Source organism: Zalophus californianus, chromosome 11 (assembly GCF_009762305.2).
Source record: "Zalophus californianus isolate mZalCal1 chromosome 11, mZalCal1.pri.v2, whole genome shotgun sequence".
Lineage (NCBI taxonomy): Eukaryota > Metazoa > Chordata > Mammalia > Carnivora > Otariidae > Zalophus > Zalophus californianus.
Window position 1 is genome coordinate 76,509,418 of NC_045605.1, and position 27,800 is coordinate 76,537,217.

Genomic DNA, 27,800 nt, shown 5'->3' on the forward strand with positions numbered 1-27,800 from the left:
ACTCTGTTAATGCATGAAATAGATGTAAATGGTTCTAATGAGTAGAGCATCCATGGGGCAGGATCTTTACACTTAACATAGTTGCTCTAATATTCTGGTAGTAGGACATTCTAGCAAGAAATAGCAAGCCAGTGGGATCCATTGTGAGGTAGCTGACTTTTGTGCTACTTGATTTGGGCACTAATATGCTGAATAGTCTTTTACTTAATTACAATTTGTCACTACCCTAACATTGTACTTTAGCATGGTTCAAAGTGTGTTCCAAGGAAAGGTGTTCAGAGAAATTATTTGTAAATAACAGTTATCATGCTAAAGAGTTTAAACAGGCATCTTTAAGAACTCTTATTATTGAACTGACTCTATTAGCCTCTGTCTGAGCACCTGATGGATCTCATTTTAACCTCTCGTCCTGGGGTGGTAGAGACTCTTGCTGTTCCCATTTGACAGATGGTGAAGCTGAAACATGGAGGTTGAATAACTTCCCAAAGTGATAAACTAATGAGCGGCAAAAGTGGCATTCACAGGCCTAACTCCCGGTCAATGCTCTTGACCACAAAGCAATATTGATTTATGTATCTGGGATTATTTGGGATTTCTTGGAGGGTTGAATTGCTCATGTGACCTACTAACTCCTAGAGTGAGATGTACTATGTAGCATTTTCTAAATGTATCTGACCATAGAAATGTTCCCTCTCCTGGCTTTTTCCCCCCCCCAGAGCATCATCCTGGGTGAGGAGGCCATGAAAACATACTTTGGAAAAACTACTATCAACTAAAGCAAATGAAAAAAAAAAGAATTTGTAACATAGAATTATATTGAAAGTTTTCTACCTTTCGCCAGAGTTAAAACCTGTCTATCTTAAAGTACTGCTAAGAATTATTGAATTTATAGTCATTTTTACCTTCAGGTTCTATTTGGAAACTATGATTCAAGGAAATGACTGGAAAATCCTTAAAGGAAAAACAGCTAGAATGTAAGAAGTATCATTTGTACTAGGCATTTCAGCAGGGGCTTTCTATGCATTGTCTCACTGGATTCTCTCCACCTCACAGCTGGTCTTGAAATTGCTTTTATCTTTTTGTTACAGATGAAATACAAAGTCTTAGAGGGCTTAAGGTCTCAAGTAAGTAGTATGATGAAAAAATTGAAGTCCCAACTGCCAAACACATAACACTCCACTCCAAGCTGCCTCCCTGGGGCATGTCCATTAAATGCAAATATTTTATTCACAAGGCTAGTCCTCTAAAAAGGACCTGCACCTTTTACAATATATTTAAGGCTCAGCTACATAGAAGTGTATTCCTTATATCATTTTTACTTTAAAAATACTCCAAATTCAGAGGTCATTACAACTGCATAATCAATAGTGCCTGTTCTGAAGAAAGGCATATAATGTGTTTGTCTGACTGTATTATGATAGTGATAAAAATTATAACAGTATTTATTGGGATTAGGTGTTTACTTGTAGGCCAGATGCTGTTCAAAATGCTTTATATGGCCTATGTTGTTTAACAGGCAAAACTAAGCAGAATTCTCTATAAAATATATTATCTGTCCTGATATCTTTTTCATAGAAGCCAGAATTTTAATTCTTCTAGGTTACCAGTAGAGTCTTGTGAAATCTTCTTGCTAATTGTAGATTATTTTTAAAGTGGATTAATATTATTTCAAGACATTTTTATAGCAGACCTTCACAGTTGGGTAAAACCTTCATATGAGGTTCCATGCTAACACTCTAATGGTTCAAGGTATTTTTCCCCCACATCTTGAGAAATGTGACTACTTGCGGAGCCTAAAGAAAAAAAAATGAATAATTTAGTTGGAAGTCAGCAAAGGAATTTGAAATCTTATGGAGTCACCTTCTTAATACTACTTTTGAATTAGATCATCTCCGATCAATGGAAATGTCAAACACCTTGTTATTGATTCTTTGTAATTTCTTATTTACCATATAAATTCTTCAGGTTTATACCTGTGTGGTAAAGATCGATTCACTGTAACAAACCAGGCAAGAGAGGCACACAAGCTCGGTTGCCATAGCAACCCAACCTGGCAGTGTCTTCTGGGACTGGCTCTAAGGGAAGGTCCAATGATAGCGAGTGATATTACTTTCTCTAATGTTCATATGACACATATTGATTTACTGTGAGTAAAAAGTAGCAGGGTTCAAATTGCATACCTTTCCTGGTAATGAAAAATGGCCTGTTGGGTAAAAATGCAAAGGAGTTTTAAACAAGTAGCAGGGAAAATAAAACTTTTGTTTATCTTAGTGGAAACATTGCACAGCCATTACTCAGCAGTTGGTTGTTGAAAATTCATTTTTTTTGAGTAATATGAATATAAACCTTTTATCTAATTTAGTAATTTATGCAAGCAGTGATTATGATTTCAAAACTATCTCATGGCTTATATTCTTTTCAATGAAAAAATATGGCTGTGTTTGCCTCTGATATATGTAAAATGTTAGGCAGCATGTATAGTGCTCTAATCTATGGTGAGAGAAGCCTGGCTGTTATTAGAACACGAATATTTCCAAATTGGGTCCCTTTCTTTGCCCAGCTGCCTCAAAACTGAACACTAATTCAGGAAAAGCAAGCAACGGGATTTAAAATGTATTCAAACACTTTAATTTCAGATTTTAAATTCTTTTTTTTTGTAGTATTTTGTTCCATTAAAGACACTTCCATTAGTCTGTAATTTATTCGTGTTCAATGAGGCTGGGCTAATAACACGGATATAATTTACACTTTGGTAACACATCTCTCAAAGGACTTTGCAAATGTTAGTAAGTCCTTTCACCTCTTTTTCCTGAAAAAAGCATAGATCTTGGATGAATGCAAACTAAATAGTGATTAACCATTGCTGTAAAAAATTTAGATGATGGAATACTGTCTTTCTGAGATTTATCACTTGAGTTTGAAAACCTTTAAGCATGGAGAAATTCAAACCCGACTTTGTCCAAAATGACACCACTTTTGAAAGCAAGAAATTTGATATCTCTTACAAGAATGGAAAGATTAGCTAATATATGGGACAGTTCTCTATGTTCTTATTGGAGAATTCACTGCTCCTTTCATTGAAATGTTGAAAGGTATATCAAGTGTGAAGAACAATAAATAAATGAGAACTCAAAACCAAAGGCCCCTTTCCCCTGAGAATTTGTCACTATTGGCCACTTAGCATTGAGAAGGTTTCTAAAAATTGTGTGTACTTTTCAGCTGACAGGATAAGCATTTTTTTTAAAGATTTTATTTATTTATTTGAGAGAGCGAGCATGAGAGAGAGCATGAGAGGGAAGAGGGTCAGAAGGAGAAGCAGGCTCCCTGCTAAGCAGGGAGCCTGATGCGGGACTCGATCCCGGGACTCCAGGATCATGACCTGAGCCGAAGGCAGTTGCTTAACCAACTGAGCCACCCAGGCGCCCGATAAGCATTTTTTTTTTAAAGACTTTATTTATTTGACAGAGAGAGATCCAGCGAGAGAGGGAACACAAGCAGGGGGAGTGGGAAGAGGTAGAAGCAGGCTCCCCACCGAGCAGGGAGCCCGATGCGGGTCTCGATCCCAGGACCCTGGGATCATGACCTGAGCTGAAGGCAGACACTTAACGACTGAGCCACCCAGGTGTCCTGACATGATAAGCATTTTTATTCATCTCCAGTGAGATTTACCATGTCTTTAAGTTGTACAATACATGTGCGACTCTCTTTCACCTTGAATCACTTTCTTTTGCCATTGTACTGCATCTAAACAAATGGACAATTTTTTTCCACTGGCCACAAATCAAAATTATTTAAACTTACAGAAGGATTGGAAAAATAAATGGCTTCATTGAAGAAAAGCTCAGATCCTATGATCTACGTTTCCAGTTTCTGTATCACTACAGCCTTCCTGCCATTAAGATAAATTTGCATGTGTGTATGTCTTATATAGTAATATGTGTGTGCATATGTGTATATGCACATACATGTATGTATATGTAATGAAAAGGCACAATACTGAGTTGAATTTGTTCAATGATTTGGCATTTTGATTGTTAAAAATTTCTCAAGCTGATTTTTCAAGTCAAGGATTTTGTGAAAAAAAAATAAACCTTTTTTTTTGTCTGTATTTCCTTACATATACTATTTACCACTCGCTGAATGTTTTCTGCATGTCAATTGGTTTTCTAAGTACTTTCCTTGGATTCTTTTATTTAGCCCTCATAACTGTTTGAGATAGGCACTACTATTATCTCTGCTTGAACAGTAAGGAAACCAAGCATGAGTGAGTTAATTGCTTGCCAAAAGTCACAAAGCTCTAACAGTCAAAATTTCTTTGAATTCAACATATCTGATTTCAGGGCCCATGGTTTTAACTGTACATTACTCATTCTCCTTCAGATCATCTAGTCTTTAGGCAAGTGATGTTGTAAGTATTGCTGCTCAACTTTTCAGCATCCACTGCTAAGTGACCCATACTTCATGTGCGGCTCCTAATTTGCTTAGGTCTTTGTGGGTGTGCTCTGACAAATGGAATTGAATAGTTAACCCCTGTTGGAGTGTCAGAAGAGTACCCAGGAAACAAAGAGTCTTATAAAAAAAATCAGAAAAACCAGCCAGAATGGTTTTCACATTGTTCAACATATTCATTGATTTTCTTTTCAATATATTGACCAGATTTGTAAAGTCTTCCAGAAGCCAAAGTTTATTCTGGAAATGAAGATACTAAGGAACATTTCCAAGTTACTGTAATTGTATATTTCCATATTTCCATTTCCAATTTGCTTTTATGCAGTTAAGATTAAGACCCTTAATCTGATTATGTATGAAAGATTTTCTACACATGCTATGGTAGAGTAGGGAGGTGAACTTGTCTTTTGTATCTTTTTATATTCTTATTAAAGGGTCTAAATTAGACTTATGATGAAGTGCAACCTAAACATTTTTGGTATAGAGATTGATGCTTTTGAAACCAAGTTCCCTAGAAATGGATACCATTTTTAAATAACATTTGTTCCTAACTTTTTATCCTGGTACTTCATGGTGATCGAGTATATCTTACTTCTGTATGATTTGTAAAGTACATTCACCTATACATCATCTCATTTTATTTTCATTACTACTCTGTGAGAAAAATCAGTGTGATTATTAATTTATACATCCTACTGATGAGGAAACTATAAGTAATAGAGATTTAATAACTTTCCCAAGGTAATCTAGCTAGCAAGTGATTGATCCAGGGTTAAATAATATATTTTTTATATATTAAATTCCATATATTTTAAGTTTCACACAATAAAATTTCCCTTTGAGTTTTTTTTATTTTAACATAAGTTAAAATGCTTAGTTGTTCACTGTTTTTTTTAATTTAAGGATCATTGGCCTTGCTTGTAAAGTAGACATTTCATAGTAATGAGATTGTAACGTTTATAAGATTTTTATCTTCCTTCCTTCATCCCAACAAAAACATTTCTTGGTTTATATGTTCTATGCTGATTTAAATGTGAGTGATTTTCAGTGATTAATATCAATTATTTTTGCAAAGGGGAAAGAAATGAAACAATTATACCCAATGTGTCATGTTCTTGAGTTATTGATGAGTCTTCTAGAAGCCGAAGAAACCAGTGAAATATCTGTCATTGTAAATTGTACATAATTAGGGGTGCCTGGCTGGCTCAGTAAGTCGGTAGAGAATGGAACTCTTAATCCCAGTGTCATAAGTTCGAGCTCCGTGTTGGGCATGGAGCCTACCTAAAAATTAAATAAATAAATAAATAAATAAATAAATAAATATTACACAATTATTCCATGTGTTCAAGTTGCATAAACAGTTTGTAGCAAGATTCATTAAGAGATACTTTGCAAATGTGGCCATCTTGAGTTTGTATTGAATGTACTCAAGATGGTGGAAGTTTTTTATTACAACATTGACTATAATAAATTAGGACTCGTTTATTTAGTATTACCTTTTTCATAAAATCAGTTAGTTAAGTGTATGCATGACTCAGTCCTTTTAGACTGCCTTGCATTTCTCCTCTAAACTTGGCCTTTTGAATTTCAGTTCCTTACTAAAAACATGAATTCTCAGTCCTGGACCCAAAGGTGCCGTCATCACCTAACTGCCAAGCCTTTCATTGCAAGAGCCTTACTGGTTCACATCAAATTTTAGTTCACTGGAATGGTGTGTTCCAGTTTTATTAGTATTAACATTTTTATTTGAAGCTGGGTTGTGTGTTGTTTTAGAATATATTCTGCCAATTCCTGCCATCTTGTTAGAAGCAGACTAAGATCTTGAGGAAATCTTCACGTAGATTTTGGGAGGAACAAGGTATAAGAATTTGATTTTAACATTGACCTTAGGATATATACTCAATTTGCTTTATAGCAAAAATCCTGATATTACCTGATATTACCAAAAAATCCAAATTACCAAAATTACCAAAAAATCCAAATCCTGGTGAGTTATTTAGCAATATTTTCCCTGTTTCCCTAAAAGAACACCAGCAAGAAATCATTACATTATGACATTAGTCTTCTAGTTATAGCTTTCTTTTACATTGTCATTTCTTCCACACACTTGCTTCTCTTACTAACTTTGAATCTTCCTGCACTACACTCACACATTGTTCTTCTAATGCTCTTGGCTATTATAAAGAAATGCGTTCTTTATACCCCAGAGTTCTTATAATCTACTTTGTGTTATAGAAAAATTTTAGGGGACTATAAACTCCATGGGAAAAAAATTATAATTACTCAAGATATCTCCATATAAAGGGCATTTTCATCCTCTTTTTAAACCAACCCATCCACTGTTAGATCCACTGTTTCCCTTGGTTAATAGTCTCTTTTATTCTGAACATGCCATTTGTCTTTTTTTTTTTTTTTTAAATCCAGCCTCAGAGAATATGTGAGGCAGAAATAATTAAGTAGTTTGTCTGAAGCCTCATTTGAAGGCAGGTAAAGGGCAAGGATGATTTCAAATCTCTCTTCCAACTTTGGCATTAGGCATAAGGTCTCTAAGAATCACAGTCTAAAATGGCAACATCCAGACAAATAGTTACCCATTAATTTGTCATCATCCACCAGTGTGTTAGCCATGATAATGTTATTCAGTCCATGATTTTGTTTTTAAATAATCATGGTGTTTTGAAGTCCTGGGATGACAGAAAAATGATGGAAACTTATATGGCACATGGAACCTTAGGAATATTGTTAATGTCTCATTGCCTGCCCACCTGATAGGACTAAGGCTAAGGTGGGCTTCAGCCTTGCACAGAGAGGCACTTTGGACCCCAAAGTATATGTCACCAAATTCCTTTCCCATCATGATGTCCACAAAATGCCTTTCTACCTCTTCTAGATCTGCAGTCAACATGACAAGGAATTAGAAGTATACTCGGAAGCTAAGAGAGGAATGTCTCTCATAATCAACCTTGAAAATCTTATCTATCTCCTGTATTTACTCAATATCTTAAAACAAAAAGAAATTTCCCAGTGAGCACTAAAAGAATTCCAGAGAAACTTGAATTTTAATTGATATCTTGGCACCAAAGATTGAACAGGATCTTCCTTCATGTATAGCGTCCTTAGATCTGATGGATAACACACTGGCATATACCAACTAGAGGAAAAGTAAGGATGGAATATTCTAGACATAAGAGTTCCCTCTTTAATAAAAAAAAACTACAGCCATGATAGTATCCAATCATGGGAAGGGAAACAAATGTTTCCCAAGAATGACTTTACTTTGGAACTCTGATGCTTACGCAGAGAATCTGGATATGTCCTTCAATTCTGATTAAAGAATTTTCAGTAAATGACTTTTCAGGTAAGCTAGGTGTCTCCTTGTGAGTATGTGACAATTGTGAGATTAGAATTCTACATACATTTAAAATTACAACAGAAGGAAGTGGTAGAGTATCTTGTGTATCACACAATTTTCTGAGGGTGAACAAAATGGTAGGGCCTTAAGTAAAAGCAAGAGGCCCAAATGAATAAGAAGAATGGGCACCAGTGAAGTCAAAACAAGATGGCAGGATTTTCCCCTGAAATAGGAAGTTTCATGCAGAAAATACACACTTCATTTATTTAATTTTTTCTAGGATTTCATTAGATCTTCTCTAGAGTGTGGTATGCTTTTCTTATGGAATCAAGACCCAGACTTGATGTCTGTTTCCCTGGCAAAATTATTTCCTTGCATGTATCTCATGTTTATAATAAGAACTCTGAGCAAGGAGCAGAAGACCGAAGGACCCCAGAAAATAGATAGTTTCAACGTGTGTGTTTTAAAATGTCAATGGCCAGCACAGTCTACAATTCCCAGTCTGTGTATGCTTCTGTTATCACTGACGGTGGATTATTAGGCAAGAAAACTTCCCTTCACTCTAGGATACAGGGCAATAGAAGAACCATTCTTACTGCAACTTGACAACAAAGATTTTTGCTAATCTTGTCACAAAAGATCCCAGTTTGCATTTTCAGGTGATGTTCGTGTCCTTCTCTGCAACGGAGATGAAGAGCATTTTATGAACTTCGTATCTTCTTGTTTCAGTAGGGTCTTCATGGTTGTGACTATGTCTCCACAGCCAAAGCAAAGCAGACATTTAAGGTAATTACTTAGATAATTAAGGGGGAAACCTCTCCACTTTGCTTTCACTGTGGAGCCTTGGCCTCCAATCAAAGAAGGGAAGTTGGGCGCCCAAGCGTGAATATTGTACCCGCTTGAAAATTTTCAGCAAGGTCTTAAAATGCTGTTTCTTCTTTGGTTTTCCTATAATACTTTGTAAAAATAGCAACATGGGGCTTATTGTGCATGGGTCACAGGCAGTAACCTAGAGATTTCTGTCTTTTCTTGGTACAATTTTCACACTCCAGTGTGTTCCTTCACTGAGCTTATTATTAGAATTATTTGAAAATATAAACCTGGACTTGGCTTCTGTATCAGCTTAGTCTTTGCTTTAAAATATTTAAAAGAATACACTTGTGGGATAAAAATGAAACACAATATCATTTCATAATATTTCCATGCTATTCCCATTGCACAAATTGCCCTTTGTGGTTTAACACTTGGAACCTCATGGATCCCTGCCAAATTTTTGCTTCTGACACCACACCTAACCTCCCGATGTATCAGCAGTTCTTTAACAAACACATGTGATTTACCACTTTAGTACAATAAAAGCTAAAGAGGTTGGGAATGGGATAGAGCATGAGTTTGATGCCTTGAGGTTGCCGGTGTAAATAGAAATGTCGGCTCATTTTTAGTTTTTAAATATCAACAATTATGATCTAGAAAAAACAGATTACTCAAGTAACTCTTATCTATTCCATAAAACCATAAAATGGTTGTTAGAAAAGCCCTATTTTGTAAATACTCCTTTAAACCGGACGACTATATCTTGAAGCCAGTTATGAGAATTAGTCTAGATTTCTAAAGTATTGTTAAATGCATTTCTTTATCTATAATTTGTCCCATGATTCATTTACCAAACACATGAGGGCGCGCTCTGTGCAAAGAACTACCAGAAATCCTGAGGATACGCTGGCTCTATAAGCTGTTTCTTTATAAGGATCGTGCTTACCAATGTAAATAATGGTCATATACTGCTAATAATTTTGATGATGAAATAGAATTTAATTGGTTATCCTTATTAATAACCGACAAGTAAGAGAGAGAGATGAATTCCCATAAAGTCACTTCTAAAATCTTCTCAATTAGCCTGAGAATGTTATTGAACATGAGAGTGTGGAACCGAGTTGGGGAGCAGAAACACGGGGTGTAACCTTTTTTGGACCTGTTGCAAGATGTTGCATAAGGACGTTGTGAAGCAAGTTGCTACTAAGTGAAGGTGAAATCCAAATCAGGTGTGCCAATCTGGCTGTGACAACCTTGACTCCCATCTATCACCAAAGGTGACTGAACCACTCTTGCTGTCTGGGGGCAGTTTCCCTCATCGCTGTTCAGATGTCACTTAGTTAAAGAAGAAGATGTCCTACAGGTTTTCTTCGTTCAAAGAATATGAGTGACTATGCTCTTTTCACTACTTAAATCATTACACCTCTCCTTGCTTCCCTGAAAATTAATTTTTTAAAAAAGTTTAAAAAAATCCATGATGCCTCCTGAGATCACACTAACTTCAGAGATTTTTAAAGGGGCATGTAGATTGCACTAGAAAGTCAGGAATGTGATTACCTGCTAGCCCACATCATGATTCTTCCTATTTTAAGGGTGAGTCTCTATAGAATATCTTTGAAGTTAGTGTGACCTCAGAAGGCACTGTGGATTTTATAGGGGAGTTTTGCAGTGAGGCTGGTATGCCAGTTCTTTGGGGGGAAATTCACATCTCCTTTTGGGGAGGCTAAAACCTGTGCAGGGTCCTCTTCTCCCTTTTTCTCTGTCTTCTCGTCTTTCCCCAGAGAAGATGTGTAGAGGAAGGGAGTATAATTTGCCAGGTTTTTTAAGGTGGCATCCCTATCCCGGTTCCTTATTCTTCTTTCTCTGTAAGTACAGACATAGAATGACAACACTGGCATTGTCCTCATTGGAGTTAAAGGAGCTAACATCAACATCTAGACTTGCTTCCTGAAGGCATTACTCAGAGATCCTATAATGCCCAAAGAAAGAGTTTGGAGCTAAGCTTTATCATTTGGTAGGTATGGTCCTTTCAGGAGTTATTTCTCCTTTGACTCTTGGGCCCAGGAGGTTCTGGGAAAGTACTAAGAGCTTTCTAGACAGTGCAAACAGGATTTAGGAAGCTTTGTCCCAGCTCAGACCCAAGGGCTGGCATCCCTGGAGGCCAGCAGAGGCCAACCCCCTAATTCTTCCTCCTCCTGGAGGTTGTAATCTGTAATCTGCCTCTTGTTGTTCCACTTTGCTTTCACACTGTTCCCTGGAGGGAGCTCAAGCTGTAGCCTTTTTGATTCCTGCAGGGGAGGCTGTCAAGCTGTCCTCTTTCTTGAGTCTCATTAGCCAAGTCTGCACCCAGTTTCCAGTTTTCCCTGTCTCGTTTCAGACACCTTTCCACAGGTGGGACTTATGCTCTAATCTTCTTCCCTCTTCATATCCAGGGCCACACCTCAATCCTTGTCTCTCCAATTTAGACCACCTTCATATCTGGCCAGGTCTATATAGGCCTAGAATTGGCCACCTGCCTTGGGACTTGCTTGGTATGAACTATTGTTCTCTCTGAAGCAAGATTATCTTTTCTGCCTGTTGTTGCTCGCACTTGTTACATCAATTCTTTTTTACCCCCAAGATGTCACTCACCACAGCAGGTTATAAAAAAGATGCCAGGCATCCTTTTAACCATTTATTTATTTATGTATTTATTAAAAGATTTATTTATTTATTTGAGAGAGCGAGAATGAGAGAGAGAGAGTACATGAGGCGGGGGGAGGGTCAGAGGGAGAAGCAGGCTCCTCACTGAGCGGGGAGCCCGATGCGGGACTCGATCCTGGGACTCCGGGATCATGACCTGAGCCGAAGGCAGTCGCTTAACCAACTGAGCCACCCAGGCGCCTCTTTTAACCATTTAGATCACAGCACTTTCCACCTAACCAGAGGCTAGTGCAGGAGGTGTTGAGGTACTTAAAACACCTCCACCGAGGACATTGCTAGTTAAATACATCAAAGTTCCATTTTCATTTTATGCACAATTTCATATTCAATGATCTTCAAACCGATTTACTCTGTAACAAGTATCTCTCCAGAATAACCCAGTGCTTTCTCAAATTACCAGGTGTTGGAGCTACTGCAAGGGGCTTATCTTCATCCATGTTCTCTCCCTGACTTCTTTAAAGTGAAGGATTTCAAAACAAGAGTTATGTCTGGGATTAAAATATATTTAGTGTGCCATTTTGAACAGAACACTGCTACCATGTTTTAGAAGAACAATTCCTAGACTGTTTGTTTGTTTGATAGCAAAGCATTTGAACATTTATCTAAGAGACTCATAGTTGAATTGCTTTGGGAGAGTGCTTAAGGCACTCTTAAGAATTTAGACCATGTTGGGGGTGACATCAGAATAAGTTAGAGATCTACCTTTCGTTAATCTTTCATGTGATACATTTCTTGGGGTTAGATTTGGAGTTGGAGTTCCCAATAGAGTGTTACCTATCCTAGGGTTTTTCTGTTAATCTGGACTTCGGGAATCCAGAAAGGCTATCAGGCGAAAGAGAAATGAGATCAGACTCAGGGAATAAGCTGAGGTAGCCAAACAAGAGTAGAAGGAAAAGTGTTTCAAGCAGAATCAGAAAGGAAAGAGCATGCACAAAGGCTCAGAAGCACCAGAGGGAAGAGAAAAGGAGAAAAGAAAGGGACAAAAAGGAGAAAGAGAGAATGAGACGTTATCAAAACTCCTAGAAGTGCCGCCTTCAGACCAGAAGGCAAGGGGAGGAGAGGGGAAAGGGTAAAGAGAGGCATATGGGCAAGGGGAGAGCTGGGGAAGGCAGGGGAGAGCTGGGGAAGGCAGGGGAGAGCTGGGGAAGGCAGGGGAGAGCTGGGGAAGGCAGGGGAGAGCTGGGGAAGGCAGGGGAGAGCTGGGGAAGGCAGGGGAGAGATGGGGAAGGCAGGGGAGAGATGGGGAAGGCAGGGGAGAGATGGGGAAGGCAGGGGAGAGATGGGGAAGGCAGGGGAGAGATGGGGAAGGCAGGGGAGAGCTGGGGAAGGCAGGGGAGAGATGGGGAAGGCAGGGGAGAGATGGGGAAGGCAGGTACACAAAGCCAACTCACGAAGACCTGCCTGTGTTATGAGAGCTTTGGTTTTCTCCTGAAGGCGGCACAGAGATGTGAAGCATTTTTCAATGGGGAGAGATATGAATAGATTACATTTTAAATCACTCAGGCTGTAGTGCAGAGATTGAATAGAAAGGGGGTAACACTGGACCAATACCATCCAACCATGTTGGCTTGAGAAGTAGGCGGGTCATGACCGTGGCAGCTCAGCCTGGAGACCTATCTGATAAAAACCTGAAATATAAAGCATATTATGGTCTACTGGGTGAGGCTCTCTATCTTGGTATATAGGTTACTCAGAATTGAAACACTGTCCCTTAAACAGAATATCTAAAAAGCAGCATGTTGATTTTGGCTTGTTCTGACACATCTGCCTGGCACAGGCAGGGTTTCAGCAGGTCAGAATTTCCACTTGTTAATAAAGAGTGTCTTTAGTGAGAATTTTACGTAGAATAAAATTGTAAGTTACTCATAGAAACTGAAAAAGAATGATGGGAAATGGTGTTTTCAGATCTTACAACTGTGGTGTTTTCTTTTTTTTTTTTAAACCTCTGGGTACTATCAATCGACAGGAGTCAAGTAAATTAATAAAAAGACACAAGTTGTTTCTCCTATCAACAAGTTTTTAGAAATTTGTTACCCTAAGCTCTTATTTTCCAGATGTTACCTGGTTTCTCGGTTCCAGGTCTGCCTGGTGATTTAGTGCATATTTCATTTAGCATAGCAGGGCTATAAAAAATACAGTGCTCTGCCCCCAGTAAGCCCAGCAGTCAGACCAAGGCCTTTTCAAAGAAAACTATTCCTTGGGCCAAGAACCCTCCCCAGAGTATTCTTTGGCCATTTACAAATTTCTTTACATGAGTTCATTACACATATACCCAGAAAGCAGTGATTCCAGATGTGTGGCCAAGTTCAGAGCTTTCAGAGGTACATGTTAATGCCATGTATCCTCTCCGGTTAAGGCTATGAGTGGTCAGCAACAGATACAAAGGGCCTACTAAGTCTCAGATACAATTTTCATGGTTAGAACCGTGAACAAAACTGTCTCCCTTCACATTCTGTTGTGGGGAGATAGACGATAAACAGGTAGGCCATGGGTCAGATAGTAAAAAGCCAGATATAAATATCTTGGGCTTTGGGGGCCATACGGTTTCTGTCACAACTACTCAACTCTATTGTTTTAGCACAAACGCTGTTTAAGACAAGGCAAAATGAATGAGCATGGCTGTATTCCAATAAAACTTTATTTATAAAAGTAACATGAGTGCTAGATTTGTCCCATGGGCCCTATTTTGCTGACCCCAACATAGATCAGTAAATAAGTAGGCTGTTCTCATGTACTAATAAGGAAAAGGCAGAAGAGGGTAATATAGAAGAGAGGGACTGGATGTGGCTGTTTGGTGCTTTATGATTGGACGAAATTGGGATCCAAATGATTAAGGAGCAATTTGATGACATCATCTGTCTTTCTCTTAAAATATATACAAAGCTATTAAATTGAAGTTACAGATCACAAAGGTATAGAAGGTAGGACAGCCTGTCATTTACAGGGAATTAATAATTGTTGCACTCTTGTTGAAGAGAGTTTCAGATATCTTCCCATAATGTCCAGGTCATCATTAATTTGAATTTCCTCTGAATTGCCATGGCATATATTAAATGATGGTACTAACTGAACACTGAGAAAATACAACATTGGCCAGTATGTCTTTTGTGGATGTTGCTTTTTGCTGCTCTGAAGTGTATGAACCCGGATTTATACTAGTTTCTATCCTAAGTGCCTAGTTTGGTGTTTTTATGTTGTTGGCACATGATTAGGTTATCACATCATGAGGATCGGAAAAGTTAAAAAGGAATGCAGCTAGATATTCCAACAAGAAATGGCCCCACTTGATAATTTGCTTTCACAATGTATCAGTGATGGTAAAACATTGAAGAAAAAGGAGGGACATAATTTTGAATCTTTCTGTGGTCTCTCAGTTGTCTCTCTGATAAGGTCTGTAGGATTTATTGTTTTCTGTGCAGTTATTGTTAATTTCTGAGCCATACCAGAAATCAGAGAGTACAAGTTTATCAATAAGATTATTGACAGTTAAAGCATGTGGAGTAATCTGTCAAACAAAAGCTATAAGGAGCTGAATAGAAGTTATGACTCAGACCTCAAAGATCCAGTTGGGAAGGGATCCAAGAATTAATAACACAAATAAAATCAAAAAGACAAAATAAAGATTGCCATAAGACAGGGTATGATTTCAACTACAGATTCAGCAGTTCATTTGACAATAATTTGCTAAGTACCAACAAAGAGCTGGACACTATTCTAGGCACTGATGAATTTAGAGAAAGGTGGATCCATGTGCATTGGATATATCTGGAAAGCTTTCAAAGAGAAGGTGGAAATTCACCAGTATTTTGAGAAGTGAATGGGATTTGGATGTCAGAGAGCATTTTGGAAGGACAATAGGGCCAGCATGGTGGAAGAATAGGAAGAACTCAAAAGATGTTTAGTGAATGGGCCAGGTTAGCTGGAGCTTATGTAGAGAGTTTAAGTAGGGAATAATGTGATAAAGGTACACTGGGGGCAACTGTGGAGGACCTTGAAAATAAAGCCAAAAACTGTCCATTTTGACCTGGAGGCACTAGACAGCAACTGAAGGTGTTGATCAATAGCATGATAAAATTGATATGTAAGGCAATTAATTTGGGAGGGTTTATATAGAGAATTATTGATTGCTGCAGGAAGAAACCAAAGGCAAATGCAGCTAAGTAAGAGGTTATTCATAAGATATGAACATTAATTAAAATTGTGGCAGAAAGAATGGAAAGAAAAATGTGAATAGTATTTTGAGGGTAAGCTTCATTTGATTAATAGAATAGAAGAAAGAGGCAAAGAAGAAGCTAGATTTTTGAAAATGATGATTTTCTTGTGAGAAATTACCTTCCCCCCCCAAAAAAAAAATCATAAAAAGAAACATAGCTTACAAGAGTCCCTGAGGTCAATGTGATTCTGCCATCAACTTGCTGCATAACTTTGACCAAGTTTTTAAAAATCTCTGTAAGCTGTCTGTAATGTGAATTGTAACATACTCATTTCAAAGAACTGAGTGTTCATTCATTTATTCAGCAGATATCACACAAATTATCTTCTAGCTTCTGAGAGTAGAGTGGTGAGTAAGACACAGTCCCTCACTGCCTTTAAGGAGAATGCTCTGTAGTAGAGACAGATTATCTTCAAGTAAGCAAATACACAAGGTAATTGGGGGTCTGGTAAATGTCAAAAGGAAACATTTTATGCAATAGAGAATAATGGGATTCAGGAGGGGTTACTTAGGTAAAGCTCTAAAGGATGGCCTCTCCCGGAGCCTGGCTTGAGAAGAGCAGGGATGGATGACAGGGAGAGCAAGTACAAAGCTCAGCTTGTTTGAGGAGAAATGTAGCAGGTTTTCCTTTTTTACCTTATATTTGAACAGTTCTGGAAAATGAGACCAATTCAAGTGTGCATCCCTACAGTCCTAGTGGTGGGTTGCCAGTCTGTGGGCAGAAATTGTAGCAGATGTAAAGGGGACACCTGCCCTCTAGTGCCCTCCCCAGGTTATTTAATCCGTTCATAGGATTTTCCCACCTCAGTGTCATGGGGGATGTTAAAAGTGGTTATGCATTCACTGGTTCAGTGAAAGGCATTAATGTATGTAGGAAACAAAGGAAAAAAATTCTGAGAAGCCAGCTTCTGTCAAAGAGCAGATTTATATTTATTTCTTTATATTTACAAATGAGAAGGCTTGGAGACAGAGGGGAACAAGAAATGTTCTGTTGACAGGGATGACTTGCATATTTTGGTCTGGTCTGTTCATTCTTATATAAACTAGAGCAAAACAATGGTCCCATTAAATGTTGTCTTTTCTCACTTCAGTGTTTTTCCTTTTGGGGCGGGGGAACGAGAATCTGGGAATACTTTGATTCTGTGGTGTAGGTGTAAATTCTAACTCCTCACCCACATGAAAAATTGTGAGAAAGTAGGCCCTAGAATTTTCTTCCTGATGAACTCTTGTCCTCTTTCTCATTTTTTTGGTCCATTGCCCTATTTTAGAAAGTGATGGGGAGACAATGGAGAATAAAGTGGAAGGTTCTGGAACCTGACTTCCTCTAACCTTACCTCTGGTGTCTTTCTTGCTCTGCCCCAACTACTGGACTTCTCTTCTTTCAGCACATGTGTTGTTTCTCAAAGGTCTTTGGAAATACTGTTCTTTTTTCTGGAATGCACCTCCTCTCTCTGCCCGTTGCCTAACATCTCATTGTTTAGTCATTATTCCTAATGTCTTGCCATCCAACGAAACTTCCTTCCTCATCATGTTGGGTCCCTGTTAAATTCAGTTTCTTTGTTAAGTTGCACTTATCCCAAGCACCCTATACTTCTCCTTCTTCACCAGTAAGGACTGTAGGAGTAAGACTCATGTTGTAGTTGCTCACTGATTTCTCTCAGTACGGACTCTCCACTACTTGGTCTTGCATATGAGAGTTGCCTAATATTTTCAGCTGTATTGCACTGAAATAAACAGATATTGTTGAGACATAATGCAGAATTCTTGAAAGTTGAGGGACTCTGAAAACAAAGATGTGGAAAGTAATTTCCTTTGTTGGCTGTGAGTAATAGAAACACACAAAACACTGGTAACTTAAAGAAGATAGATGTTTATTTCTCTACTGTCAAAGTCCAGTGCTGGTTGGATGACTCTGCTCCTCCAAGTCCTCAGGGACTCAGGGTTTCTCCAGCTCAAGACTCTGCCATCAGACACATGGTCTAAGATATCTCTGTGCCCCAGGCAGAAACATGGAGGAAAGAATGATGAAAGGACATAGTGCCTGTGCCACTTAAGTTCCCGACTTGACTCATCTCCCTGCAGGAGAGACGAGGTAGGCGACCTTTATATTGGGCAGATGTGTGCCAACTACATTTCTACTACTCTAAAGGAAGATATGAGGTACTATAGGTGGACTGTATCTTTCCCAGGAGGTCAGAGTAAACATCACAGAGATCAGGGGTGAGCTAAGTGACCACACGGCTGATCATCAAACATTCATTGTGGCCTTGGATTTAAGGCTTTGATTCTGTAATTTGTAGTAAAAATTAAAGATACAAGAGTTATGGATACTAAAACCATCTCTTCTTCTGAGCTGTGGCTTTTGTTTTTGTTGTACTATAATCCATACAGGAGACATACACATCAAATGTGTTGACTTGCAAGCAGTGTAATTGTAACTTGGATTCAAGATTGAATTCAATCAACCACGTTAAGTCTCTTAAGTTCCAAAAAGTAGGAATAAGGAGAGCAAGTGAAGTTTAGAAACAAAGGAAAAAAATAGTCACAGTACTTTATGTTTTTTATTTAAGGCATGACGATTGATAAAGCCCTTTGAATTAAGGACATTTGACCTTCTGAGAGCCCCCAAAGCTAGATAGATCTATGGGTAAGAACCATAGAAATTAACAGACCAGGCCAGTGTCAGGAAACTTATAAGAGATGGAAGTATGGATGAGAAAAGATCCACCCCCTAAATGCCCTTTTGGTAGAGCAAGCAATAGGAGAGGGAACCTGCACTATGATCTTTAGATGGAGAGTGGTTATTCTTTAATCATAGTTCTTGGAGAAATTATGGCATCTTCCATGGTCAGGACTTTTCGTTACTTAATTACTGCAGCAAGGGCAGCAGTGCAGCCTGCCAGAGTACACAGCCTTCCAACAAACAAGGGACAGCTCACGCGCGTGTGCGTGCACGCACACACACACACACACACACACACACACTGAAGATGCTGGGGTCTACACTCCACTGTCACTAAGCAACCAAGAGCAGATTTCTTTGTATTCAGAGTTATTCACTCAGCTGGGGGGGCGTCTCCCAGAGGGCCCTTCAGAGCTAGACCTTGTGGAGTGCTGGATTAAATGAAATTCAAGGATATTATGGCTGTTCTCACAGGATCTCCATTTCCTGACGTGGGTCCCGCCTCTGCTTTTCTAGCAGGTCACATCTGAGTGCAGCTGACCCTTGGCCTGATTCAGAATTTTTCACTCACAGGTTTAATTAAAATTTCTAGCAAGCACCATCTATCATTTCTCTTTTGTAATTTTTCCCTCTCAGAGAGAAAAGCTTGGTGCTCATTACCTCTTGTGTGTTTATAGTGCTCGTGTTTCTGTAGGAAGAGATTCATAACCCCTTTAACAACTCACAGATTTTCACTGGGAACCTTAATGGAAAGCCAATCTTCATGGTTGGTCTGTGCTTTTAATTAAAGACGTATGTGTAAACTCCCGGAGGCTTATTATTTGACTCAGTATAAAGTATTATCAAATATAATATCGATGGGAATTATTTTTTATATTAATGTAACAAAGCAGTTCCCACCTTGAGATATCTAGATCCCCACATCTTTGCTTGTAGACATGGGGGCCCATAGGCTAATTTCAGCATCTCAGAAAGCAAAATGGAACTTGCATCTTCACCAAAGGTAGCTTCACCAGAGATGCCTGGGCTCACCAAAATATCAGGACCTAGGTCAAATTAGTATAATAATTGTTTCTTTATACTAATCAATTTGTGTTCTATAGAGCACAGCTTTGTTTTTGATTAATTAGAATGGGACTAAGTTATTTCTTAATGAATATGTTTTGCAGACAGACTTTCTCAGCATGAGATGTATAAAGAATGTAGATTTTAGAATAAAATATATGCTGCAGCCTTGGTACTTCTATGTCCCTTTGAGGAAGCCATGCAGCTACTGGGAGAAGGGATTCTCTCATCTGTACAGAGGGGATTCGTGGCATCTGTGACAGATTTGCTGGAAAACTAGAGACCATACTTGGCCCAGTAACTAGCACACAGTAGCCTCTGAAGGCTCAACAAAGTTAAGACTCAGTCAATCTGGGTAAAGCCAGCTTGGGCAAGCCATGATATTATTTCAGAGCTCCTTCTCATCTGTGGAAAAAAATGGGGAATGCATTGGATTGCTCATCTCTAAGATATACTTTGTAGCTTAGGTCATGTATATTCCTCACCACCCAGTCTAGACTTTCCCTCCCCAGCTCCGCCATATTTGAACAGTGTTGTATGGTAAATCACCACTCTTCTGTGAGCCTATTTCCTTGTCTATAAAATGGAGATAGAAATATCTACTTTCCGGAGTATACAGGAAAAGCCTGGCATATATAAAATTTGTTTAGATTAAGTGGCAGCCAATAACTCAAAGGAGGTCACTCAGCCCTTCCAGCAAGCAAGGTTTCCTGGGTTTTTCACCATCCTGGGCATGCTCTTGGGGTATGGGCCACGTGACCCGTATCTTTCCTCCAGGGCCTGGAAACCCAAGCCCAGTCCGGCACACATGTTCTCATAAATCATCTTCTAGCTCTACTCTGAAATAAGGACATTTAACCTTCATCTCTGAGACATCTCTCTTGATACTCTTTCTACCTGGTGGTTGATTCTAGAAGGTCTGAAGTCATGGGTTAGATTCCTTTGTAGACTGTTTTGCATTTTCTGGCATGGCCACAGAAAGCTCTGGTAAGTCTGACATAGGCAAAAGCCTGTGGTTCCATTTCAATGACATCCTCTCTCTTAGCAAAAAAGAGGAAAAAAATTAAGAAAACTCCAAAGTTCCTCTATCACACTCTACGTGCTCCATCTCTAGGGATTCTGAATGCCGGGGACAGCTGGTTTGACCTGTGTGGGCTGTTGTCGTGTTGTCATCTCAGTGCAACCTCCTCTATGTATCACAGGCCCATGCTTCACAACATTGTTGCTGAGAGAAACAAAAAACCCACAGCTCTCAGAAGTACGTCCTTATAGGCTGTATGGACAATGAAGGTCAGGGGCACAAAGCATTTGGTAGCCTACCACCCCCTCTTTTTCTATTCATCCTTGAGTGAGTGGGTCTTCGAGCTTGTCCCACACTCTCACCCAGCTTCCCTGACTTATCCTGACACATTATCTTCCTGGGGAACTATTTTCCCTTACTCCCGACACATTTGTACTGTATCAGAGCTGTGCTTACCCAGGAAGTGCCAGATGGCACTGAATCACCAGCTGCTTAATATTCAAGAATAATATTATAGACAGAACAGAACAATGTACGTGCTGATTAAAGGACTTTGCTGATGTCTTGGGAATCAGGGAATGCCCCAGTCACCTCCACAGCTGAGCCTTGACAATCTGTATGGATTACAAGCTTCTTTGGGGACTCTTTGCCACGCGTGTCTCCACCTTTACTTTTGTTACCGCACCTGCAGGCAGCACTTGGATTTTTTGCTCTGAGCCTTCTGCCAGTCAAAGTCCTGGATCATGTGTTACCTTCACGGGAAGGGATGTTAGCCTCCCAGGTGCCAAGTGCCGCTCCTCAGGATGGAGTCTACAGGAAGATAAATACAAAAACAAACTATTAACATAGATGATTTTACTTTCATCGAGAAATTGGCATTGTAATTCTGGAAGATGTCAACATTCTAGCACGTCCACGAATTGCTTTTATGTTTATGCTGTGAGTTATAGGTAGTGATCTGGATTGATTCTAAGCACAAAGGAGTACAATACATAACAAGGCAGACCTCCTCTTGTGTAAGTCCTGCAAAAGGACTTCGTTTTCCATGAAAGCTTTGGTTAAAAACCAAAGCAAAGCAAAACAACCAAGCAAACAACAACAAAAAGCCCCCACTGCAAACCACTTTTGCTGTGGCAACTTAAGAATAGCATAAAGTGGTCCTGATTATATCCCACAGTTAGGTTAAAACAATCACAGAGCTTTGCCAGACCCTCATTTCTGAAAACGGATCTGCATTTAAATCAGTTGGTTTAAAAAAGTGTGAAAAGGAGAATCTTATCGGAGGTGTCAGCATCAATCTTTACTATTTTTTAAACAATTGGCTAGAGACACTGGTAGAGATTACTGAGCATGCCCTGAAGTGGGTTTTGAAGATTAACCAAGAAGACCAGCCCCGAATCTCCTCACTTAACAAGTCACTCTCTGTCCATTTATCCACCTACTCATACAGCAATAGGTTATCTCTTGCCCAATATGTGCAAGGATCTGTGTTCAATAATTGTAATTTAGAGTTGGTATTAATAATAAACCACATCTCAGGATATATGTTGAACATCTTGCTGAAATCCTAGAAGGTAATCAGTAGTGTAGGACAGAGAGGATTCTAACTGTAGGTACCACTAACTTCTGTGAAGGTTGGCCTTGCGTGGAAATGTTGTTCATGAAAATAGACAAAAAAAGATTCCCATCTTTGTCACTGAAGTCACAAGATCAATCACACAATAGAAGACAAGTGGGTGGGATGTTCTCAGTGTTGGTGGGCTGCAAACTTATATCTTCTTTAGGGCCACACATTCTTTTCATAACCTCCTCCATGCTTTCTCTTATTTTCCATTCTGTATTTCAGGGCTCATCAAAAAGAAGAAAGAAATGCCTTCTAAAACTACTCAAAACTTTATTCTTATAGTCACGACTCTATAGAGTCTCAGCAATAGCTTCATATTAGAATCACCTGGAGACCTTTAAGAAAATTACTCTCATAAATTCTAGTTTAATTAGTCTGGGGTGGGACTTGGTAATCTGCATTTTTTTAAAAAAGATTTTATTTATTGGGGCACCTAGGTGGCTCAGTCGGTTAAACATTTGCCTTCAGCTCAGGTCATGATCCCAGAGTTCTGGGATTGAGCCCCACATCGGGTTCCCTTCTCGTTGCCCTGCTATTCCCTCTCTCTCTCTCTTTCTCTGTCAAATAAATAAACATTTATTAAAGAGATTTTGTTTATTTATTTTTAGAGGGGGCAGGGAGAGGGGCAAAGGGAGAGGGAGCCAGAAACCCAAGCAGACTCTGTGTTGAGCACAGAGCCTGGCGTGGGGCTTGATCTCACAACACGGAAATCAAGACCTGAGCCGAAACCAAAAGCTGGGTGCTTAACCCACTGTGCCACCCGGGTGCCTGGGTAATCCGCATTTTAACATGCATCCCAGTAACTACTTTCATTCTCCCATATGAAGTGTATTTCCTTAACACCGTCAAATAGGCACAAGTTATTCTTACCACTGATATACTACATTTGTAGCACATTTACATGTTTGGTGAGGGGGAATAGAAATTAAGATGAGATTCCTGATCTCAAAAAACCTGCAGACTTGGAGCTCTCTGAAATGTACAACATGAACCCCACTTCTGTAGCTATTATACTGTGTGAGTCTGGCCAAGTTTTCCAGTCTCTCTGATCTTTGAGAAACTGCAAAGGGAGAAAGCTAATACCTTCTCATAAGGTTATTAAAAGTATTAAGTGAGATAAAATGCTCAATAGAAAGTGACTGACATTATCATTTCATGTTCACTTTCACTATTATGAATTGAATGTATATCATTTATGCAATTAGATACAATATATGCAACTTATAATTATATGTATAATTATACGTATATAGTAATATACTTATATGTGTATAGAGTATGTATATAGAGAGTGTATATACACATGCACACCTAACATTTTTTACTCTCACATAAATATTCAAGAGTGAAAAGTAGATTTATTTGGGAAAAAAAGCTACTTCATAATTTTCAGTCCAGTAAATGAAATAAAAGGCAATGGTGAGAAACATTGGGAAAAAACATGTTTACCTCTCTGTCTAATCGGATTTAAACAATAGCAGCACTAAATTTTTAATGTGGGGATCACGCACTTGTGTGCTTCTGCCACCTAGTGCCAAGATTCATAACTGCAATTCTGCTACCTGTTTCATTGACTGGTATTCGAGGTTGAAAACAGCTTGGTTCCTTACTAGTCATTTTGAAACAGACGTTAAATAATGTTGAGATGTGTCTGTGGGAATTTATTTGTTCCCCTCCCCCTTTTCAATTATGTAATGGGGAATAGCTGCTGGCTCAAGTGTAATGGGTTCCCAACTTCTTGCTCGTGGTTTGTCGGTCTGTAAGGGGTCCGAGTGCCTCTCCAATATGAAATGGTGCACATTGCCTCCTCAGGTCTGCGTTTTAGCAAGGCACTGCTGCCCTGCGAGAAAAATGAGTGTTGCCACCACCATTATCTCCTCTATTATTCCTGTAGTCAATATTATTTTGTAAGTTTTGCCTGTTAATCTCATGTGAGTGAAACAGCAGGAGAAACAAGAAATTATGGCTGAGGTTGGATAAATGATTAAAACGTGTGTGTGTGTGTGTGTGTGTGTGTGTGTTACAGGAATGGTTTCGGTATGATTTGACTTCATGTGAACAGTCATATATCATAGAACAAGATTTCTCAAATTTGGCACTATTGATTTATAAACCTGATAATTCCTTGTTATGGGGGGGCTGTCATGTGCATTGTAGGGGGGTTAGCAGCCCCCCCAGGGCCTCTACCCATTACATACCAGTCAACTCCCCCTCCCAGTTGTGGAAACCAAAAATGTCTCCAGAAATTGCCAAATGTCCCCTGGGTTGAGAACAACAAATGTAAAAGCGTGCTATGGTAACTACATATAAACACGTGCTTTTCACACTTGTTAATTAGTCTAGGGTTTATGCCTGGTGAATCATCAGCAAATTCAATCATTCATTGATTTATTCGCTCATTCATATATTCAAGAGAGGCAGTATCATATATTAATAAGTGCTCTGAGTTTGAATCCCAGCTCTGAGACTTACTAAATATTGTGATTAAATAAATAACATCTCTCAGTTTCATTTTCATCAACTCTAAACTGGTAATTATACCTGCTTCATAAGATTAATGTGAAAATTAAATGAGATGTTGCATTTAAAGTCCTTAGCACAGTGTTTACTAATTAGTAATTACATGATAATTATTGGTTATTGTTTAATAGGATATTTTTAATTAATGCTATATGCTGGGGATTGTGCCAATCACTAGGGAGATAATGCTAGCTAACCTATTTTTCCAAAATAGATAAAATTGTGGTGGAGAAAGTAGTTAAATAAAGGTATACCTAATTATTTTGATTACTATTGTGATAGATGAAGAAGTACAGGGCCCTGTTAGATGTCATTTTTATTGGGATTGCGAGCAACATAACAGAGATGCTTTTAGAGAATCACCTACTAGTCAATAATTAATCAGCTGAAGTAGAGAAAAATTTGACATCCTGGAGCAGTATTATAACCCCTAGATTTAAGAAAATTATATTACTTTACATACTTTGCAATTAATTAGCAGAAAAGAAATATGCTTTTTGTCTGAAATATGTTTTATCTGTGTTTAGAGCTATTTTAGGATGAGTTTAAAATATGAAGCAATTTAAAGTAAAGGTTGATTGGGGCATCTGGGTGGCTCAGTTGGTTAAGTGTTCAGCTCTTGATTTTGGCTCAGGTCATGATCTCAGGGTTTCTCGTGTCAGGCTCCCTCTGAAAAAAATGAAAATTAAAGAAAATAAAAAATAAAGTGAAGGTTGATTACAATACATTAGTTATGACAAAGTGTTTTTCTTACTTGACTTTAAAAAAAAAAAAGATTTATTTATGGGGCGCCTGGGTGGCTTAGTCGGTTAAGCACCTGCCTTCGGCTCAGGTCATGATCCTAGGATCCTGGGATTGAGTCCCACACTGGGCTTCCTGCTCAGCGGGGAGTCGGCTTCTCCCTCTCCCTCTGCCTGCCACTCCCCCTTCTTGTGCACTCTCTTTCTCTCTGTCAAATCAATCAATCAATCAATAAGAGCACAAGCGAGAGCCGGGGAGGAACAGAGGGAGAGGGAGAAAATCTCAAGCAGCCTGAGTACAGAGCCTGACGTGGGGCTCGATCTCATGACCCTGAGATGACCTGAGCCCAAATCAAGAGTCACACACTTGGGGCGCCTGAGTGGCTCAGTTGGTTAAGCGACTGCCTTCGGCTCAGGTCATGATCCTGGAGTCTCTGGATCAAGTCCCTGGATCAAGTCCCTGGATGGAGTCCTGCATTGGGCTCCCTGCTCAGCAGGGAGTCTGCTTCTCCCTCTGACCCTCCCCTCTCTCATGTGCTTTCTCTCTCTCATTCTCTCTCACGTGCAAATAAATAAATAAAATCTTTTTTAAAAAAAAAGAGTCACACACTTAACTGACTGAGCCACCTAAGCACCCCACTTGACATTTTTCTAACATGATATACAGACATGGATCTGAGAGCCTGTTCTGGAAGTTGCTCTAAAGTCATGAAGAGTTTGGTAAGGCATATTGCATTCTGTGTCTCACTTTTCTCTGTCGAATGGGGAATGTGCACCCTCCTCCCTCCACCTTCCTCACATCACGTCAGGGAGGATGACATAATTCCCACCTGTGCATCAGTGGTACATTCTGGGAAGAAGATAATGTCAACCCTGGGGGAAATGAGGTGAGAATGAGGTCATTGGGATACTCTAAGAAATATTGGGGCAGGCATCCACCACCTTGCCCAGGCAACCATCTTCAGCCTAGATCACTGCTCTGGCCTCCAGACTGGCCTACTACCTCCGCTTTGTCTATGCAGTCATCCCAGTGCAGCTAGAATGAGCTAGTAAAAGTGTAAACACATTATTTCCCCACTCAGAGTCCTTAAAAGGTTTTGCATTGAATTTAGATACCAGAATCCTTAAATGACTCAACAGGACTCCTGCCTGGTTCTTCAGGCCGGCATGCTGATGCTCTCCCCCTTGTTTTCTTCACCATCATTACCGCATATGCTTCTGCAGCATCTTCAGTGGGCCAAGTGCTCCACCTCAGGGCCCACCTTGATTCCTATGGCTGGAATGTTCTCTGTCTGCTGCTGCCCCCAACTTCCTTGGACAGATTAATGCACATACATCCTTCAAGGCTCATCTTCCAGGCAGCCTTTTTGGACTTCCCAACACTCTTAGTTTCCCTTTGGGGCCATTTGGATTGCCTTTCATTTGATGTAACAAAAAACTGTGTTGACAGGGCTTGAACGTCACACAGAGTGAGGTTCAGAGATTGGTTACTCCTGCTGTTCATTTACCAACACACTGATCCCATTAGGGGACAAGGGCTTTTCTCATCTTCAGCTCTGCTGCCCTTAGTGTGTCAGTTTCCTTATTCACGTTTCATCCCTCAGGTTCTAGGATGGCTGCTGGGAGCTGGAGACAGTGAGTCTGAGGCTGAGGCGGGAAGAAGGTGGGAGGAGTGGTGCCAGTCGTGGTCTCTTTTTGGAGATCTGCTTACCACTTGTTGGCCAGTAGACTTATAGCTACCCCCACTGCAAGGAAAGCAGAGAACGTGCGTATCTTGATTTATTAGTCTCTAGCATAGAAGCCAAAAGAGAGGGGATTGAGAATGGCCACTGAGTCAGTTAATCTAAATTGACTTTCAGAACGTGTGTTTTGATCCCTTAGCTCCCTGGAATTGTCCTCTGTGGCACTCATCACATTTGCATTTATTGGTTTAGTGTCTATTTCTTCAGTAGACTCTAAGCCCCATGAAGGCAGGGAAATGTTGGATTTATTCTGTATGATATATTCCCAGTGGTTAATATATTATCTGTCATATGGTAGTTTCTTAGTATTTTGTGGAAGAAAGAATAAAGAGTATAAAGAACCTAGTGTTGCCACTGTGGAGGATAAAATGTTGGGTGAGATGTCATGTTCACAATAAGCATTTCTCTTTTCCTCTCCTTCATTTTATAAGAGATGAAAGAAATAAACAAGTAATTATAATTTTTAAAATTCCAAGAGAGTGGAGGGGCAAATGGCATCTGATTTGGAGATAGAAAGGTATGAAAGCCATGAAAACATCCAGGAAAGAAACAGATTTAGGATGACTTTCTATATGTTATCAAGGAGAACGTATTATATGTAAAGAAAATGATAACATCCAGGAAACAGTAATGTTGTTTGGCTGATGACTGAGAAGGTAGGTATCTAAGAGGAAGAAAGCTAAAGAGTTGAGTTCAGGCCAAATTTGAAAAGAACCTAGAATGTACATGTCAAAGATACTCAAGTAAAGAGTAAGTTCAGTCTTGGAGTAGTGTGTACATGGGCCCTGAAAAAAAAAGGCAGAACAACCAGAGCAATTATTGTTTGTTCAAGAAAGAGAAGAAAGACCTGATAATGGCCAACGGGAGTAGGAAAA

At 39.3% G+C, this 27,800-nt stretch overlaps 2 protein-coding genes across 4 annotated transcripts in view; one reads left to right on the forward strand and one right to left on the reverse strand.

Annotated features, from left to right (window-relative positions):
- The window catches only part of GAS2 (growth arrest specific 2), a 125,685-nt gene that overhangs the window by 78,462 nt on the left and 19,423 nt on the right, over positions 1–27,800 (forward strand). The window lies entirely within an intron of this gene.
- LOC113914088 (small VCP interacting protein) overlaps positions 16,593–27,800 on the reverse strand; it is a 42,451-nt gene continuing 31,243 nt past the window's right edge. For 2 of the 3 annotated variants that reach the window (XR_003517376.1, XM_027578910.1), the window contains one exon: positions 24,752–25,112. Coding sequence is in view for 2 of the 3 variants with exons in the window: in XM_027578910.1 (XP_027434711.1) it covers positions 25,074–25,112 (39 nt within the window). In the remaining variant the exon portion in view is untranslated. Of the gene's footprint in view, positions 21,110–24,751; positions 25,113–27,800 lie in introns of those variants that run through there. The other variant, XM_027578913.2, reaches the window with a different exon arrangement.